At 30.8% G+C, this 17,745-nt stretch overlaps 2 protein-coding genes across 2 annotated transcripts; one reads left to right on the top strand and one right to left on the bottom strand.

Annotated features, from left to right (window-relative positions):
• Positions 1-7,660: 7,660 nt before the first annotated feature.
• On the bottom strand, positions 7,661-9,589 carry LOC133332053 (uncharacterized). Its single transcript, XM_061540435.1, has 2 exons — positions 9,152-9,589; positions 7,661-9,085 (listed from the first exon to the last, which is right to left on the bottom strand). The coding sequence occupies exons 1-2, from the start codon at positions 9,587-9,589 to the stop codon at positions 7,661-7,663; spliced, it is 1,863 nt and encodes a 620-aa protein (XP_061396419.1).
• Positions 9,590-11,996: 2,407 nt separating this feature from the next.
• On the top strand, positions 11,997-13,040 carry LOC133332073 (NADH dehydrogenase [ubiquinone] iron-sulfur protein 3, mitochondrial). Its single transcript, XM_061540454.1, has 4 exons — positions 11,997-12,116; positions 12,183-12,254; positions 12,318-12,811; positions 12,878-13,040. The coding sequence occupies exons 1-4, from the start codon at positions 12,056-12,058 to the stop codon at positions 13,037-13,039; spliced, it is 789 nt and encodes a 262-aa protein (XP_061396438.1). The 5' UTR covers positions 11,997-12,055; the 3' UTR covers position 13,040.
• Positions 13,041-17,745: the final 4,705 nt, after the last annotated feature.

Consider the following 17,745-nt stretch of genomic DNA (forward strand, 5'->3'; position numbering starts at 1 on the left):
CATTATGGTTGTCAGGTGATTATTTTTTATACACCCAGTCACTAAATATATAATTTTGAATTTGGCAAAAAAGGAATAGTTTTTCAATCTTTATATAAAAAAAATATTTTCTCTACATTTTACTAAAACATTAAAAGTAGAAACAAATGCTAGTTGGTGAAAATATGAAACATTTTTATGCAATTGATTCCCATTTGGTTTTTTTTTTTCAAGGTCGAAAAAAATGACAAAGCGAAATTTGTTCTATACGGATTTCAATGATTTTAAGAACTGTAGGCTATTGCCAATGTAAGGTCACTGGTTCCGCTATTAATGGGACAAGTGTTGAAAAATCTCCATATACCAATAACGCGCAGTTTTGGTGATTTGCCTAAGAAATTCATCAATTTTTTTATCATTACCCTGAACTGTGGGATTATAATAAATATTTATTTTTCATTGGCATTTTAATTGAGAATTGTAAAATAATAGAACATTTGTTATTGCGTAGTATTCGGTCTAAACCAAATGAATGCCGAAATTAATAAAAAAATATCAAGTGATAATATATTCCCGATAACTCATAAAATTTTTAATAATAAATAGTTGTTGAAAACATTTTAAACTTTCTAATATGTATGTTCTTAATATAAACAGAGAAAAATTAGAGAATTGTTAATATTTTGACCACAAACTGTAATAGCACTTGTTTTTATCAAATGTTTTAGTTGTGTAACAATACTGTTTTTTTACTAATTCAATTGACGCAAACATTTAAAAATCTCATTTGATGTTTATATTTTGTTATACGCAAGAAAACAACAGTAATCGTTTTGTTTTTTTATTGGTTCGAATGTCAAATTACAGCATTTAAAATCATACTAAAAAAGCATTTGTTATTTAGTACATAAAATGATTTTTCATACCACAACATTCGCTACTAATTGGATATTTCTTTTTTTTTTTTTTTGATTCTAAATAGAATATGTGTTGTCTATAAACGCAATATATTTTTCATAATTTGGGGGATTTTAGTTCCATATTATATTCCAACAAAAATATCCAAATTTTCTTATGCCTTGAAATTGTGTTTTTGAGTTTGGTTTTTATAAAGCGAGATCTAATTGCTAAAGTGCCTAAAACAAATTTTAATATTTAAAAGAAAAATAAAATAAAAAATAGTGTAAGTATTTAACATTTATTTTTGTATAAAAAAATATATATTTTTTTTAAATTTATCTACATCAAAATGACTTTCCTATAATAAAAAACAATAACCTTATCTCATTGAAAACAAGTAGTAACCCATTTTTTCAACATATTCTCTGTATTTAATTTTTTATATTTTATAAAAATTATCTAAAAAAACACCATTAGTATATATTTATGCCTTAAGTGTACTATATATATTATATATATTGTACAGTAAATTGTGTGTATATATTGTCTGTGCGTAGAGAAAGTAATACTTAGTAAACACTTAGCCCCCTCCATATAAATAGTTTTAATCAATAAGTGTATACATCATCTCAATTCATGTGTATTTGAATTTATTTGTATATTTAAACACACACATGCATACACACAACAATAAGCCTAACACGTGTGTATTACGAATATTTTTTTCTGTTATGTTAATTAATTTTAAGTAGTCTATGTTTTATTATTATTAAATTTTCATATTTGATTCGTTCCCGTAGTGCAAGAATCTGCTAATGTTTACTATTTGTTATGGTAGTAAACATTTTTAGATTCTTGCAGGTTCTGGGCATGCCAATTATTTATGTCGATCCGTGTATATCGCAACATCTTACAGGGGAATTTCTCTATCAGCTATGTAATAAACATCAAATTGTTGTGAATTTTCATATATATATATATATATATATATATATCTTCCATAGATCAAATAATTTGTAAATGGCCTCGATATGATGTAAAATATTGTAGGTATTTAATTATTTTTATATTAACTCGACTTACGATGTATAGTCGGTTGAATTTGTTCAGTGATAAAATTCTATAAATGTCAAGATTTCCATCTATTATCGAAGATATTTGTTGGAGTTAGAGTACACTATGGAATAAATAAGATCAGAAATGTGTCAATTAGAATGATGTGTTGCCAGAACAACCTTCTCAGATTTTATTCGAAAACATGTTCGGTGAAATTCTTTGTAGCAAAATAACGTCTGCCCAAAAAACGGAGAAACGTTATGCTTTTTATTTTAAATAATTCGCTCCCTGTGACCAATATTGTATCGATAAAAATGACCAATTTCGCGGGTCCCGTCGTTAAAAGCAAATAAAATTCAATTGAATTATGTTTCTGATTTGAGTTCATTTGGGATGTTCCATTAATGCAAGAATATACTATTATAAATATAATAATAGTATATTATTGCAGTACGGAAATAGGTTAATATCTGCTCTGAACCTGCAAGAATGTAAAATGTTTTACTATCATTTATGATACCGAAAAAATAGTAAAATCATTGGATTTTTGCAGTACGGGAACACAGACCATAAATTTAAAAAGTTAGATCACTTTTTGAGTACGGATTGATTACCATCTATTTTTCCGTACTCACAAAAATTTACATTTACTAATGTGACTGTTTTTTGTTAGGGTGTTAAATATGGTAACCTTTATGAACAAATATTTCCGAACATTTTCACTTTACTGGGAATTATATACCAAGCTTTTCCCTAAAATGTTGCGATATATTTCTGTGTAATTATTTTCCTATTCATTTCCAAATGACATTCTTTCTTTCAATATCCGCCATTGTTTTTTATATTATGTTTAATTTGAATTCAATCAATATTATAAAAGTCGAAAAAAGTTTTTAGTCTTCTTATATGTGATTAGTCTTCACGAAACAAATCGAGAATCTAATGTCACCATATATATGGACATGTTTATGAATTTCAATTTTTTGCGTTGTTAAATACATTATTTTTTGTATTGATTTTATGTTTTTTTAATTTTTTCTTGTATTTAAGACATTTTATTATTATAAATTGCGCACATTGTTAACATGATTATTAATAATTGTTATCATTATAAAAACACAAATGAAACGGTAATTATGATGCTGTATAAATAATAAAATATTGTTTATAATCCAAATAATAAATATACTATAATGCAAATAAACATAAAAAAGCTTTGGGTAGTAGGGGAATTCCTTTGGAAGTATACTAAAATTTTCTCTAAATAAATTTTAGAAAATAATAATAATAATTATAATAACTCGTACAAGTGTGGAATTTCTGTACTATTACTTCCCACAGACATTAATGAGAATGGATTATAGAAAATGAAACAATGAAAGGAAATGTAAGTTAGACATTAACTAAATAAAAAATACAATGTAAAACAAAAAAGTAACTAGTAAATAAGAAAAGATTATATAACTTTATATAAGGTATATACAAACATTGAAAACAAATATCAATAATATTTTAGTTAATAAACGAATATATATATAAAGCAGCAACAACAAATCATAAATTCATCAGATGCAAAAAAATAGATATATAAACACACAGCAACAGCAAACATAACAAAACGAACTGTATTTGAAAACCAATTATTTATTTTAAAATAGACAAAAACTCACTAAAAATCCCTTTACAAAAAAAATACAACAGAAAAGCGAATCTACATTTAAGAAAAGAAAAGATAACAATGCTTACAAATAACAAAAAACTAAACAAATCATTAGAAGACCCTAGGTTAAAATTTATACCAATAAAAACGAAAATAACAACATACGAAAGAGAAATGTGAATTAAAAATCCTCAGTTTTAATATTATTTGAATACAAATGTTAGCAAGAAAAACAAATGAAATTATATAATTTAATTAAAAAAACAAAACCATATTTAAAGCAAATACTTGGAAGTATATATTTAAACAAACAAAAATAATACTAAATGTTATTTAATCTTAAGCCTAAATATACACATACAAATACAGAGTTTAGTTGAAGATAAATAAATAGGAAGTAAACCTTTGTTATAACATAATACAGATTGTAAAATAATTTAATAATATTATTTCTACGAAATTTAAGTATTTGCTTTTGATTATTATTAGTTTTTAATATTAAAATAACAAATACAAAAAAAATAAATAAAAAACGCAAAAACCAAAACAAAAACAAACAAAAAAAAAACGAAATTAGTCACTTGGTGTTTTACTTCAATACAAAAAAGTGAGTCATTTGAAGTATGAAGGTATATTTTTAAAAATTGAATTGTAACAATTACAGCAAAATCCGTTAAAAACGTACACATATTTCGAAAATTTTATGAACCCAATCAAGGTGTATTTAATAAGGTGTATGCACCAGATACAACAACAAATATTTTACAAAAACAACATTGTTGTTATAGAAATTAAATTGTCATGCTGACAATCAGTTTTTGACAAAAATAAACAAAAACAATTATTAATTTATTTTTGTCAAGAAATATTATTTGAGGAATAATTCATGAATTTGTGTATCCTTGGGTTATTGGTGGTTTAAGGTCAGTGAAAAATAAAGTTTAAGACCTGGTCGCGATTAATTTTAAGTTTCCCACATGCAGTCCATGACTCCTTGTGATGTTGTTTATATTGTGAACTACAATCTATTTTTCTATGGAGTAGTGTCTTTCAATTTTGTTGCCTTCTTAAAGAAAATTGAGAGACATAAATCCCCGGCCAAAGACTAAATCATGGAAATTGTGTTGACCGTATAAAATCTTTCCATAGGCGTATTTAACCTTGGCTAACATAATCTCCTCCATTTTATGAGTATCAGGAATTTATGGACAGATTTCAACACATAACGTAAAATATGTGGATATGTTTGACGAACGGGGTTATAACTGATTTAAGCCTAGGTTTCCTTTCCGTCCGCCTCATGAATGTAGATTTCTCGAATTTTAATTATTAAAAAAGACTAAATTTAACCGCCATTTTTGAAATCGAAATGTAATATTTAAAATGTTTTTGACAATTTACTTTACAAACAATAAAGAAAAAAGTTTAAAACCATATGATTGTCACTTACACCTTATTAAATACACCTTGAACCCAATATTATGGGAATGATATATTCCATACTTTATGAAAACAATTAGTTATGTGTCAAGCCGTCACCTTTTCAAGTGATCTAATATTTGTATGGGGACAGAAAAAAGTTGGGAAGGTTATATAGGACCGATATCCTCGGTCAAAGAGGCTGACTAGGGTGTAAACCATGGTACAATTATAAAAGGTAACAGCAAATCCCAGCTGATTTGATTCCAACGTAATACTAGTGTCAATATGAATTTCACAAATTATGTTTTTAATAAAAATCACCCAACGGGAAAATTGGGAACGCATACAATTTGAAATTGTTCTTCATTAAATATGCTCCCGTACTCAATTTATTCAATCTGCCTGCTGGGAAAGTTTGAGGAACCTAATCTTTCTTCATTGAATAACTCGCAATTCCCTGCATTTTCATATGTGTTACACATATAAGTGGCTATAGCTCATTTATAGGAAGGATGTGGAAGCGACAGAAATATAAATTTGATAGATTTTCATTCATGTTTTTCAAATTTTATTTTGAGGATTCGAAAATATTTCACTTTCAAAATAAATATTATTTATTTGTTTGTTTACATTTTTCTGTCAAATGATGTTGACACTAGTATAACTTACAAAAACAAATTTCCATGTGGTTGTTGTATCGTTTGTTGTACAACAACACTTGCTGTTACCTTCTATTATTATACAATGGATGTATACCATGGTATAATTATTAAAAGGTAGGACATTGCTAGCAGCTGATTACAATTTTTTCCCAAAGTGGCCTGTTCTATAAATTTAAAAAATGTAATGTGTGTAATATTTTGAGTTCTATGTCAAATAAAATGAAATTGATATAAATTTAAATTTAATTGACATTTTTTAACGCGTTCCTCTGAAAGTTATTACTTTGTTATGTGTAAAACAAACATTTCATGGTATTCCCTACTGGACTTTGGGAAGAAATTACAAATTTTCATCCATGAGTTATGTGATGAACAAATGTGAAATAAATAAACAACAACCACTACCCACATAGTTGCTTTTTATAGAAACTATTGGTCTGTTCACTTTCTGAGTCGATTTATGCATGTCCGTCCGTCCATGTATTTTTTTGTGAGCAAAGTACAGGTCGAATTTATTATCCAAATTGGGTAAAATTTGGTACAGGTCACTTATTTGGTCTAATGACGAAGCCTATTGAAATTTGAGAAAATCGGTTCAGATTTTTATATAGCTCACATATGTATTTTCATCCGATTTAATGTAAATGGTAAACCAAACTCCTAATATTTGTCCGATTGAAACAAAAATTTGAAGAGCGTCTTGAACTATTGATGTATGCGAAGTTTTTTTGGGATCGTTTCAGATTTAGATACAGCTCCCATATATAGTTTCGTCCGATTTTATACAAATGGATCACAAAACTGCCAAGGGTTTTCCGATTGATATATATTTTTGTCCGATTCAATGTAAATGGTACACCAAGCTCCTTATATTTGTCCGATTGAGATACAATTTTAAACAATGGACTGAATTAGTTCCTGATTGATGTATGCGAAGTTTTGTTGAAATCGTTTCAGCTTTAGATATAGCGCCCATATATAGTTTCGTCCGATTTTATGCCAAGGTTTGTCCGATTGAGACAAAATTTTGCACAGCGTACTGAACATGGACCTAATTGATGTATGCGAAGTTTTGTTGGAATCGTTTCAGATTTAGATATAGCTTCCATATATAGTTTTGTTCGATTTTATGCAAATGGAGTACCAAACTATCCAGAGTTATCTGATTGAGATTTTGAACAGTGTATAGAATTTGGGGCTGGTTGACGCACGTAAAGTTTGGTTGAAATTGGTTCAGATTTAGATACAGCTACCATATATAGTTTCTTCCGATTTTATGTAAATGGCGCACCAAATAACTAAAATGTATCCGATTGGGACGAATTTGTGCACAACGTACCAAATCGAACCTAGAATAACATGTATTGAATTTTGTAAAATGTTTGCAGAAGTAGATATTACCACTCAATATTTTCGTCTGAGAAAATTTCACATTTAATTTCGTCCGATTCCAATTCAATGGTCTTGCAAAGATGTTATGAACTGATGAACTTTCCTTATTGATTTGTATTGTTGTACCCCATGTTAATTTGGTCCAAATCCGTTTTCGACAATTTGGAGTCGATTTACAAATGTCCCTCCGTCTGTGCATTCGAAGTATTTGGGAAAAACGGCTGAATAAAATATTTTGCCACAGCGGGAAGTTGAATATTTTTATACGACCAAAAATGTCATTTTAATAATCATTTCTTATTAATGCTCATGACTAGACTTTATAAACAGACCTATTTTTTATTGCTTTTTAAATCGATATAATTTTATTTATATCCACACATTATTATACAAATATGCTTGTATTTAATTCTATCAAATACGCTTAATCTACGAATTGGAGTTAAAATTAAAATCATTATTATTTAAATGTATACACGATATTTACACTTGTAAAACTAAACGGCAAAAACATAGTATTTGCCAATACAATTATATTGATCTGTGAAATAGATTATGTATGTATGTTATCTTGATGCTTTGATTCTACTTAAGATAATATAACTTCTTCTTTAATGTTATCATCTGTATCTATAGCTCCATCTGAGGTCTCAGCCCCTTCGGCCTCGGCCACTCTACGCTGTAAGTGACGCCACAATGTACTTTTAGAGATTTCATACAAATTGGCTGCATGATTTTGAGACATTCCCTCGTGAATACAAGCGTAAACGGCTTTGGCTAGTTTGACTTTCAGATCATCTTTGGATACACTGTCACGCTTTCGACAACTAACGAAATCGGGCAATTGTCCTGTGTTGGACAAACGAACTTTGTGACGGTGCAACGTTGACATGGGTATATCCAGATCTTGTGATATACTCTTAAGCGATTCTCCTGTCTTTAGACGTTCATACGCCTTCGCAATAATGGGGTTCTCTCGAGTTGTTTTCATATACTGCGGGTGTTTTCGCACCCGTCGCCATAGCACAGTTTTGGAAATATCATAGCGTACTGCAGCTTTTTGCAGAGACAAACCTTCATTAATGACTGCCTGACTCGCCAGTTCAATGACATCCACCTTTTCGTTATCTATCTTGGATACCTTCGGTAGACTTTCCACGCCTGTACTGCGAACTCTCCTCCAAAGTTCCGTTTTCGATACATTAAATTTAACAGCGGCCTTTGGCAGGGACATGCCTTCATTGACCATTGCCTGGTAGGCCAAGTCGGCAGCAGTTAAATTCGATGTGTTATTGACGTCATAGTTGGAATCATTTTTTGAATTGTCCGAAGCTATCGATTCATTTGCACTCGTATCCTTCAACAAGGCATAACTGCCATCGGGGCTGGAATGCAGCATAGACGACATGACCTCATCATCCGTGTTTTGAGCAACTGCTTCCATTTCATTGTGGGTTACTTGATGATGTTCCAGTTTTGGCATTACGCTGCCCGTTGCATGACTTTTAAGTTTAATCGTTTTTATTGATGGTTTCGCTTTCATTTCGATTATAGACGCCGTGGTAATGCTGGTTGGATTTGGATTTTGAGTATTGGTTTGTGTTGCAGTCGATACATTTGTTGCAGAAACACTTGCAACCTCGGCTCCACTGATATGTATTAATGGCTCATCTCCGCTGCTGTATTCCTCAATTATATGCGACTCACAGGCATCTTCTTCGTTTACCTCCATAGTGGTCGATTCCGAACTAGATGATGACTCCAATTTGGGATTATGGGTTAACGTGAAGGTTCCAGAATTTTCGGTTAAAATAAATTCATTGCCACTTGTAGAGCCAGGGACGTGTTCTATGGAATATGTGATTTTATGTTGAGGCTCATGTGGGTAAACATCTAGAAACTCCAACTCTCTATTTGCTTCATTATTGGATGTGACAGTACTTGAGTTTGCTGTCAAGGTTGGCTGGCTATTGGTCTGCAATACGGCGTGTGTTTCAATCAATTCTTCCTGATGCTGTATGGTGACCGTTTCTGACCCTTGGGATGCTGAACTTGCACTATCCTGTCTGTCCACACCTACAACACCAACATTAGATGAGGAATTCGACGCAACCAATGCATTGTTATTGTTGATGCTGTGATTTTGAGCTAACTGCATAGCATTCGTATGACACTCAAAACTGATGGCACTCTTAATGCCCAAAACATTTATAGCTTCCAGAAATTCCGACAGGCTGGACGACGATAGGGAGCATTCACCCAAATAGACAAATGACAGAACATTTTCCAACAGATAACCTTTAATGTCTGGCAGCATAATGCAACATTCCTGTTGTAACGGGACATCGCTGAGGAGGTTTCTCAGTAAATCGCTGCATGACGACAAAACAAATCGGTGTGCCTTGACAGAGCAATCCCCAGCCACCATGGTCACTTCGCAGCTTTGTAAATCATCACGCAAGCCTTTATGTATATCCAATATGGTAGCCGAATGACCCATCCACTTCAAGTGGTTCATGATGGTATTTTCGGTAGTATTTGCAGTTTGTTTTTATTTTGATTTTGAAAACTTTGTTTTGTTTTAATTTCTTTTCGTTTTTTTCTTGGCCAGAATAGCCAGAATGAAAACTGACCGACCTAATCTATAAACGTTTCGAACGCTACGAACAGGGGAGACACGAGAAAATGGTCGATAAATATCGGACTAAAACGTAAATGGCAAGGCATCCGACATGTTTACGAATGCGGGGTGAGGCATAACGCCGTGGACCAAAATAGCAATGAAACAAGATTCAGTGAACCAGAGTTGTGTAAATCGACTTTCGACTAACCAATAAGGACGAATTATATCTCCCTTTATAGGGTTTGTTACAGCCTGTTTTTGTAAATGTAAAATGTTCATTCGTTCGTCGAAAAAACGAACGATTACTCATTTTGGTTTTCGCAAACAAATTACCGGTTGTAGTGAGTGAGAAATAGGAAAGAGCTTTTGGTATTCGTATTTTTTTGGTTTTTGTTATACAAAACGGTGCGTTATTTACGAACAAAAATGTCAAAAACAAACGAAGAGAAAATACCATTCGTTTAAAAAATAATAATAAAGAAAACTATTTGTTCATTACAATTTGTATGTTGTTTGTGAAAAGAACGTAACAAACATGGAAAATTCTGATGAAATATATAAGAAGAAATGGTTTGTAAAAAATTATATATCCCTATGAAATGTAAAAAATTATATTGAATTGTTTGAACCCCTAGCAACAAAAGGACAACGATTGCCCATTTCCAAAAATTGGTTGATCTCATGGAACTTTACCCACAATTAGCAACTGGCCGTCCTGTTTTCGGATCCAATAAATTTGAAGTGGATAACAAGTGGAATAATGTAGATGTATCATTAAATGCCATAGGTATTCTCCTTTGGGGAATATTTTGCTTTTCTTTATAATTAAAATTAATTGCAATCGTACCAAACATTTTGAATTTTCTATTTTGACACTTTTTATGTAAAAAAAACTGTTTGTAAACAATAAACAGAGTTACCCTCATTTTGCAATAATTCTATTGGAAAATTTGCAACAAGATACCAAAAGAAACACTTTGGCACTAATGGTTAAAACGAATGAAAAAGCTCAATCGTTTCTAGACGAACGCTTTTACAATTATTACAAAAACCAAATTTTCGACGTATACGTTTTAATACGAACGATACGTGTGACTGGCGGAACAAATTACAAAAACAGGCTGTTAGACGTCCGTATTACGCAAATACGCAAGGACCTTATTTGCATCTGTGCCATTTGAAAACGGCGAAAGTGTATGAAAACATGTTTTTAATTGATCGATAAATATTTACTTTTATAGAAACACAAATGGTCTGTTCCCGTACTGCAAGAATCTACTTTTTTACTACGATAACAATTTTTCCTTTATGATATCGACAAAATTAGTAAAAATTAGGAGATTCTTGCAGTACGGAAACAGACCAATGACTGAAATTCTCTTTTCAAAAAAAACAAAAAATCCAAAATAGGTATTGTCAATGTTGAAAATTTTCAACTTCTATTTGAGGTGAATAAATTTGAACGCATACGGATGAAGTTAAGGTACATTAAAATTAAAGCCCATGGTATAACAATATAAGGTAATATCAAGGTCATTTTTAAAAACAAAATTTGTCATATTCATATGACACAGTATTACATTGGAATCAAATCAGCTGGGATTTACTGTTGCATTTTATAGTTGTACCATGATTAACACCGAACGTGATTTAAGCGACGTACACACTAGCACTTCTGTATAGCACTCTTGGCCAAATTTTGCTTGTTTGATAGTGTGGCCTCTGATGTTTGTCATTCATCAGGCAACCACAAAAATATCCATTGTTATTGGACAGTCAGTAATCGATATAAATACTGCCACTCAAAATGATAGTGTGTACACCGCTTTAGTCTATACATGATTGTTGATGGACAGTCAGTACTAATTGAAATAAATTTTCTGAGACTCTCCTTCTTGTGAATCAAAAAACTCAAATTTGTATAGTTATCACCTAGTATTGTACGAACTGAATGTACAATGAATGAGTTTTACGCTTCTTAAGCGGTGTACACACTATCACATTTGCATGACACTCTTGCCCAAATTTTGCTAGTTTGGTAGTGAGGAATCTCATGTTCGCACATTCATCAGGCAACCACGAAAATATAATCAATAAAAAACCGTCATCCAAAAGAGATACTATGTACACCGCTTAAGCTTTTTCTGATGGATGTGTTATAAAGAGATATATCCCACCATACAACATATTGCAGACAATGAACCCGCCATTGTATTTTTTTGGCAATTCTTAATCGAATACTCTATTTCATATTGTTGTTTTACGTTTTTCAACACTGCAGACTTTTGACAGATGATTGCTGTATTACATAAACTGTCAAATCAGAAAAATTGTGCACGGTTCAGGATCTCCAGGATTTAAATGGCTGGATTAATCAGAAACGTTGGCCTTAGATTGGCTACCCAAGTGGCAGCCAAAAATGGTAAATATTCAACACATAATCCTGCATTCATAACCACTATTTAATGATACAAAATTTTCCATGAAGGTGTTGCTGCGGCATCAAATGCTGGTGCTTTGCGTTTGGCCAGTACTGCGACCGATGCTCAATCGAACAAACGTAAGAACGCCCATCAATATGAATTGTGAAAAAAATAAGTAAATAAATATACTTTTCCCATAGCCACTATTCGCAAACCAAATGAGACTTCCCGAAGCCATTTGTCCGACTTTGGTCGTTATGTAGCTGAATGTTTGCCCAAATATGTACAAAAAGTTCAACTAACCTCTGGCGATGAGTTGGAGGTGTTGATTGCACCAGAGGGTGTTGTACCAGTTTTGCAATTCTTAAAGGATCACCATCAGGCACAATTTGCCAATTTGGTTGATATTGCTGGCATGGATGTACCCAGTCGCAAATACCGTTTCGAAGTTATTTACAATATTTTGTCATTGCGTTATAACTCTCGCATTCGTGTCAAAACCTACACCGATGAATTGACTCCATTGGACTCTTGCAACGAGGTCTTCAAAGCAGCCAATTGGTACGAACGTGAAATCTACGATATGTATGGTGTATTCTTTGCCAATCACCCCGATTTACGTCGCATTCTTACCGACTACGGTTTCGAAGGACATCCTCAACGTCGTGATTTCCCATTGTCAGGTTACGTCGAGGTAATAGCAGCAAACGTTCTATATAAACATAATTTACTATTTTTTTAATCGAATGCATTTTTGTAGTTGCGTTATGATGACGAGAAAAAACGTGTTGTATGCGAGCCTTTGGAATTGGCTCAAGAATTTAGGAAATTCGATTTATCTGCCCCATGGGAACAATTCCCTAATTTCCGTAAAGCATTGCCTGCATCGGAAACAATTGATACTGAGAAGAAGAAGGAGTAATTAAAAATAGTGAAATGTGAAAAAATGTCTTGAAGGCATCTGTATTGAAAATACTATTTTAGAAAAATAAATTGTTAATGAAACAATATCAAAGGTGTACATGTTTAATTAAAGGCTCAATTACAATTGATGTTTTTTAACGTACATGTTGGTACAAGGCCGAGTGTACGAAATTTGAATGTTGAACAAAATCATTTTCGTTTATTGAAAATAAAAGCAAAACATAATGAAGTTCAGTATTTTTATACAGCACATCGGGTTATATGTAATGCGGCTTCTTTGAAATAAAAACAAAACCATAGCGAAAAATATTACATTTTGAGTGAGATTATAAAGAAGTTCGCATGAAGATATGGATTAAACGTATTTGGATAATATAAAATATTTTGTCGTAGTGGGGATGTTAAATATTCTTGTACGGCACATCGAATTAAAAGTAACGTTCTACAACAAATAACTCGACTGTAATATCGAATAACTCCACTGTAATATCAGCCTTATGAGGCACACGCCTCATAGAAATATTGGTTTTAGATCCCATGTTTCTTTGAACCAAATCCGCTTCAGACAGTTTGGAGTCGATTGACAAATAAAGGTAGTAACTAATTCCATACAAATTTTGCACGTCATAATATTTTTTCCAAACTTAGTTCAAGTTGGAAAATGGGACACATTGGTACACTCCTTCTGGTATCTCCCCCACAAATGGTCAACATGTTCGATATTTATAAATCCAATATCAGCGAACGGACTATCCGAATGGAACCTAAATTTGTATAATCTACCCAGCCTAGATCAAGTGCGAATATGGAACGTACGGGAGGTACCAGAAGGAGTGATCCTTCTTGTACATCCCCCACAAATAGTCAAAATTTTCAATATTTATAAATCCAATATCAACCGATGAAATGGCCGATTTGAACAAAACTTTGCACAACCCATTATCTTTACCAAGTCGGAAGGTTGGACTCGGCGACCATCTCTTTCTGGTACCTCCCCCACAAAGGGTCTATATTTTCAGCCTTATTCTGGACATCAATTCACCGTGAATTTGGTAGCTCTTCCTTTAAAGTTATTCTGAACCAAAACTCCCAGCGTTTTTTTCGAATTTTCACTTTCCCCTTATTTTGAAGCGAAAGCGAAAAATCCTCTTTGTGGAATATTTAGTTATTCTGGATTACATTGAGTGGGAGAGTGTGATGACATTTTTTGCGAAAATTTTCGCTAATACATTTAAAGAGAGCTGACATCAAAAATATAAGTATTAAATATTTTTATGAAAAATTTTTACACAATACTTACAGCCTGTTTTTGTAAAATTCTAAACGAACGAATTCGAGTGACTTACGACCAAACTCCTTGGTTTGCAAAAATATGTCATTTATTTTTGTTTTGAATCAAGAAACATTTTTTACATAAATAAAGGTTTGGTACAAGGTGTATGCATCAGATACAACAACAAACATTTACAAAAACAACATTGTTGTTATAGAAATTAAATTGTCATGCTGACAAATAGGTTTTGACAAAAGTAAATAAAAACAATTATACATTTATTCAGGTTGAATAATTTTGAAAAGTGTCCCACATGTAAGCCTTGGTTCCTTGGGGATTTTGCTTATATTTTAAATTACAATATAATTTTCGAAGAAGTGGCTTCTTGGTAGAAAAATTGTAGGACATAAATCCTCGGTCAAACACCACAAACCCGTATGCAATCTCTCAATAGACTACGCAACAGAATCTCATTTTAAATTGTAAAAAAATTGTATTTAGCCAGGCGTTTGAAGAAAACTAATGGACAAATTCTAATACAAGCTATATAACACAATTTTCTTTTTCTTTTACAATCTCCTTTTTGGTATTAAATCGATCATAAGAACACACATATACATATGTATATTTGCAATCTGGAACCTAAGTTGTACATGCGACAAATATGTGGAACAAATCAGCGGCCGGATTTAGAACTGATTTAAGATCACGCTTCCTTGTCGTCACTTGGGGCATTAACAAGTATTCCGTCCCTATAAATGCATTATTATTGCTCTTTTATTAATAAAAAAATAATAATCGAAAACAAAAAACAATATTTTAAATCGAAATGAAACGTTGACAAATATTGTTGACAATTTACTTTAACAACAATAAAGAAAAAAGTTTAAAACCATATGATTGTCACTTACACCTTATTAAATACACCTTGGTACCAACCACCTTTATTATTATGACATGTAAAATTTGAAATAAAACTTTTTATTGTTTTTTGTCTTATTTCTAAATTTAATAATTTTTATTTTCAAATTTTTTTTTGGTACCAATTTTTTTTATAAACTAAAATAAATGTTTTATGACATTACAAATTGTTGTTTATGTTTACAACACAAAAAGTTCAGATTTGTTATTTAATAACACGTTTGACAACAAAAAGTAAAACGATACAATTTAACATAGAAGATTTCGATCGTATCTGAGGATTACTTAGATTTTTTTGTATACAAACAAAATACATACACACAATTTACATACATATATTTAAGATATATGTTCGAGTCGAACGTTTTGATTTATTTAAAATTCCTTAATTCATTAAAATTATTTTTTATTACTAATATTTGTTATAGACACACACACACACATTTACATAAAATAATTATTCATGTTTTTTTGTTTCTTCTTTAAAATCTCGTGCCAACAAATAATATTTTTTTTATATTTCGACATTTTTTAACTAACAGTTTTATAAAAATAGTTATTTTTAATTGCTTTCAATTATAATTGAAAACAATACAACAAATTATTGGCTTTAGTAAATAAGGATTTCCAATTGGGGAAATCCTTAAAGCCATACAAAGTTTTTTTTTAAGTTTAGAAAACATTTATTTAGAAGGATTTTCCTTTACTAAATACATATGATTGATTGCTCAAATATTCTAACATTTATCTAAAATATTAACCAATTTGTACTGAAAATAATGTTATATTTCAGTTTGTGTTATTATATTCACACTTATTATTAGTTTAGTATCTATTTTATAAAAAAGGTTTTAAATTTGAACCCTTTTTCAACAAACAAAATTGCCAATTACACAGTTTAACCCATTACAAAATACACTGTACTTGTATTCTTTGCAAAAAAATGTTTTTTTTTGATTCGTTATCATGTTTACAAAAATTTATTTATTTATATTTTTTTTTTTTTTTTTGAAACCATTTTATATGTTTTTCTTTTTGATTATTTTGTTTTATTTATTAAATATAAATTATTAAATATATTATTTATATAAAAAAATAAGTGATTTTTATTTGGTTGTTATGGCATCAAATTAGTGGGAAAGGAGTTTTCGCATCATATTGTAATAACTGCAAGTGCCTGATATTATGTTGAGTGTAATACTAGTGTCAATTTATTTTAACAACAAATATAAGTTGTCAATAATATACAAATGAATTTAAAACTATTAAAAAAAACAAAGCACCATTTTATCTAAAATAATTATTTATTTCTTATATTCTTTTACGAGTTGTAGTCATGTGTTTTTGTTAGGCATGGCATAATGATACAAGGCAGTCATATGTTTCCAATTTTTTAATAAATTTGCCTTTGACAGTATTCAGCTTTCAAAATTTAAATGAAAATATCTTCCTTTGAAATGTACGCATATCATGTGTTCAGTGGTATATACATTAGAACGTTTTACCGGGATAATTCACTTTATGTGGATTTATTTGAAATATATGCAAAGGAGTTGACAATTGAAACCCACTGGGGTTTTAGAAAATATATTTTGTTTAATTTATTGAAAATATGCCAATCGACATACAACCAAATATTGCCATGGAATGTATAATGGCAATATGGAATATTTATGCCGAATTTGATACAATTTGGAGGATAAATAAAGACATTTTGTGTGAGGATCTGTCTCTCCAGAAAAATATAGAATATTAAAAATTATAGAAAAACCACATAGCCAAATTGGCCTGATGAGCCACTTATGAAGAATAAGAAGAATATGGGGAGATAAAGTATCGATTTTCAGTAAAAAAGTACGCAATTATGTAGTGAAATAATAAACTGCGATTTAACTTTATTCAAACCCAGATTTCTTCCCATTATTCATTGTGTCGTTGACATCATTCAATGCCGATTGTGCCATTATTAAAAATGTTCTGTTAATTGTAATCTGTTACAGTTGTTGCACCAAATTGCATCAAAACGATAAACAGCTGTTTCACATGCTGCTGTATGTTGCCATATTTTAAAACTTTAATTTAATTTCTTTTAATTACAAAGCCATTTAAAAGCGGATTATTGATATTTCACATTTATATTGTTATAAAGTTTAAATAACAATAAAAAGTAACAATTTAAAAAATCAATAAATCTAATCCGCATCTCGCATTGTTTTGCTTCTCCCTATTCATTCAGAATAAGACGAGAATGTGAAAGCGAAAAAATGTTTACAAGCGAGATCTCACCCTAGCGAATATTCACAATAAGGCTGATTTGTCTGCCTTAGTTCCCGTTAATATTTACTCAGTAACTTCTTTTGAGAGAGAAATATATTTAAGTAAAAGAGCAGACAAAAAATCAAAAATTGTATAGACAACATTCCGTAAAAATGTTCTGAAGAAATAAAAAAAGTAAATACATTTTCTTCAATCTAAGACGAAGAATGTATCGGCATGACTAACTAGATGTT

Source organism: Musca vetustissima, unplaced genomic scaffold (genome assembly GCF_032173495.1).
Source record: "Musca vetustissima isolate MV318-11 ecotype Yass unplaced genomic scaffold, APGP_CSIRO_Mvet_v1 utg1998, whole genome shotgun sequence".
Lineage (NCBI taxonomy): Eukaryota > Metazoa > Arthropoda > Insecta > Diptera > Muscidae > Musca > Musca vetustissima.

What these genes read in the sequence shown, in the direction of transcription:
- LOC133332073 (XM_061540454.1), top strand. Translation starts at nt 12,056, where the DNA reads ATGGCTGGATTAATCAGAAACGTTGGCCTTAGATTGGCTACCCAAGTG. An exon ending in CCAAGTGGCAGCCAAAAATG is followed by an intron (nt 12,117 to 12,182) that starts GTAAATATTCAA and finishes TTTTCCATGAAG; the next exon opens with GTGTTGCTGCGGCATCAAAT. An exon ending in CGATGCTCAATCGAACAAAC is followed by an intron (nt 12,255 to 12,317) that starts GTAAGAACGCCC and finishes CTTTTCCCATAG; the next exon opens with CCACTATTCGCAAACCAAAT.
- LOC133332053 (XM_061540435.1), bottom strand. Translation starts at nt 9,589, where the DNA reads ATGAACCACTTGAAGTGGATGGGTCATTCGGCTACCATATTGGATATA. An exon ending in CCTCATCTAATGTTGGTGTT is followed by an intron (nt 9,086 to 9,151) that starts GTAGGTGTGGAC and finishes GTCACCATACAG; the next exon opens with CATCAGGAAGAATTGATTGA.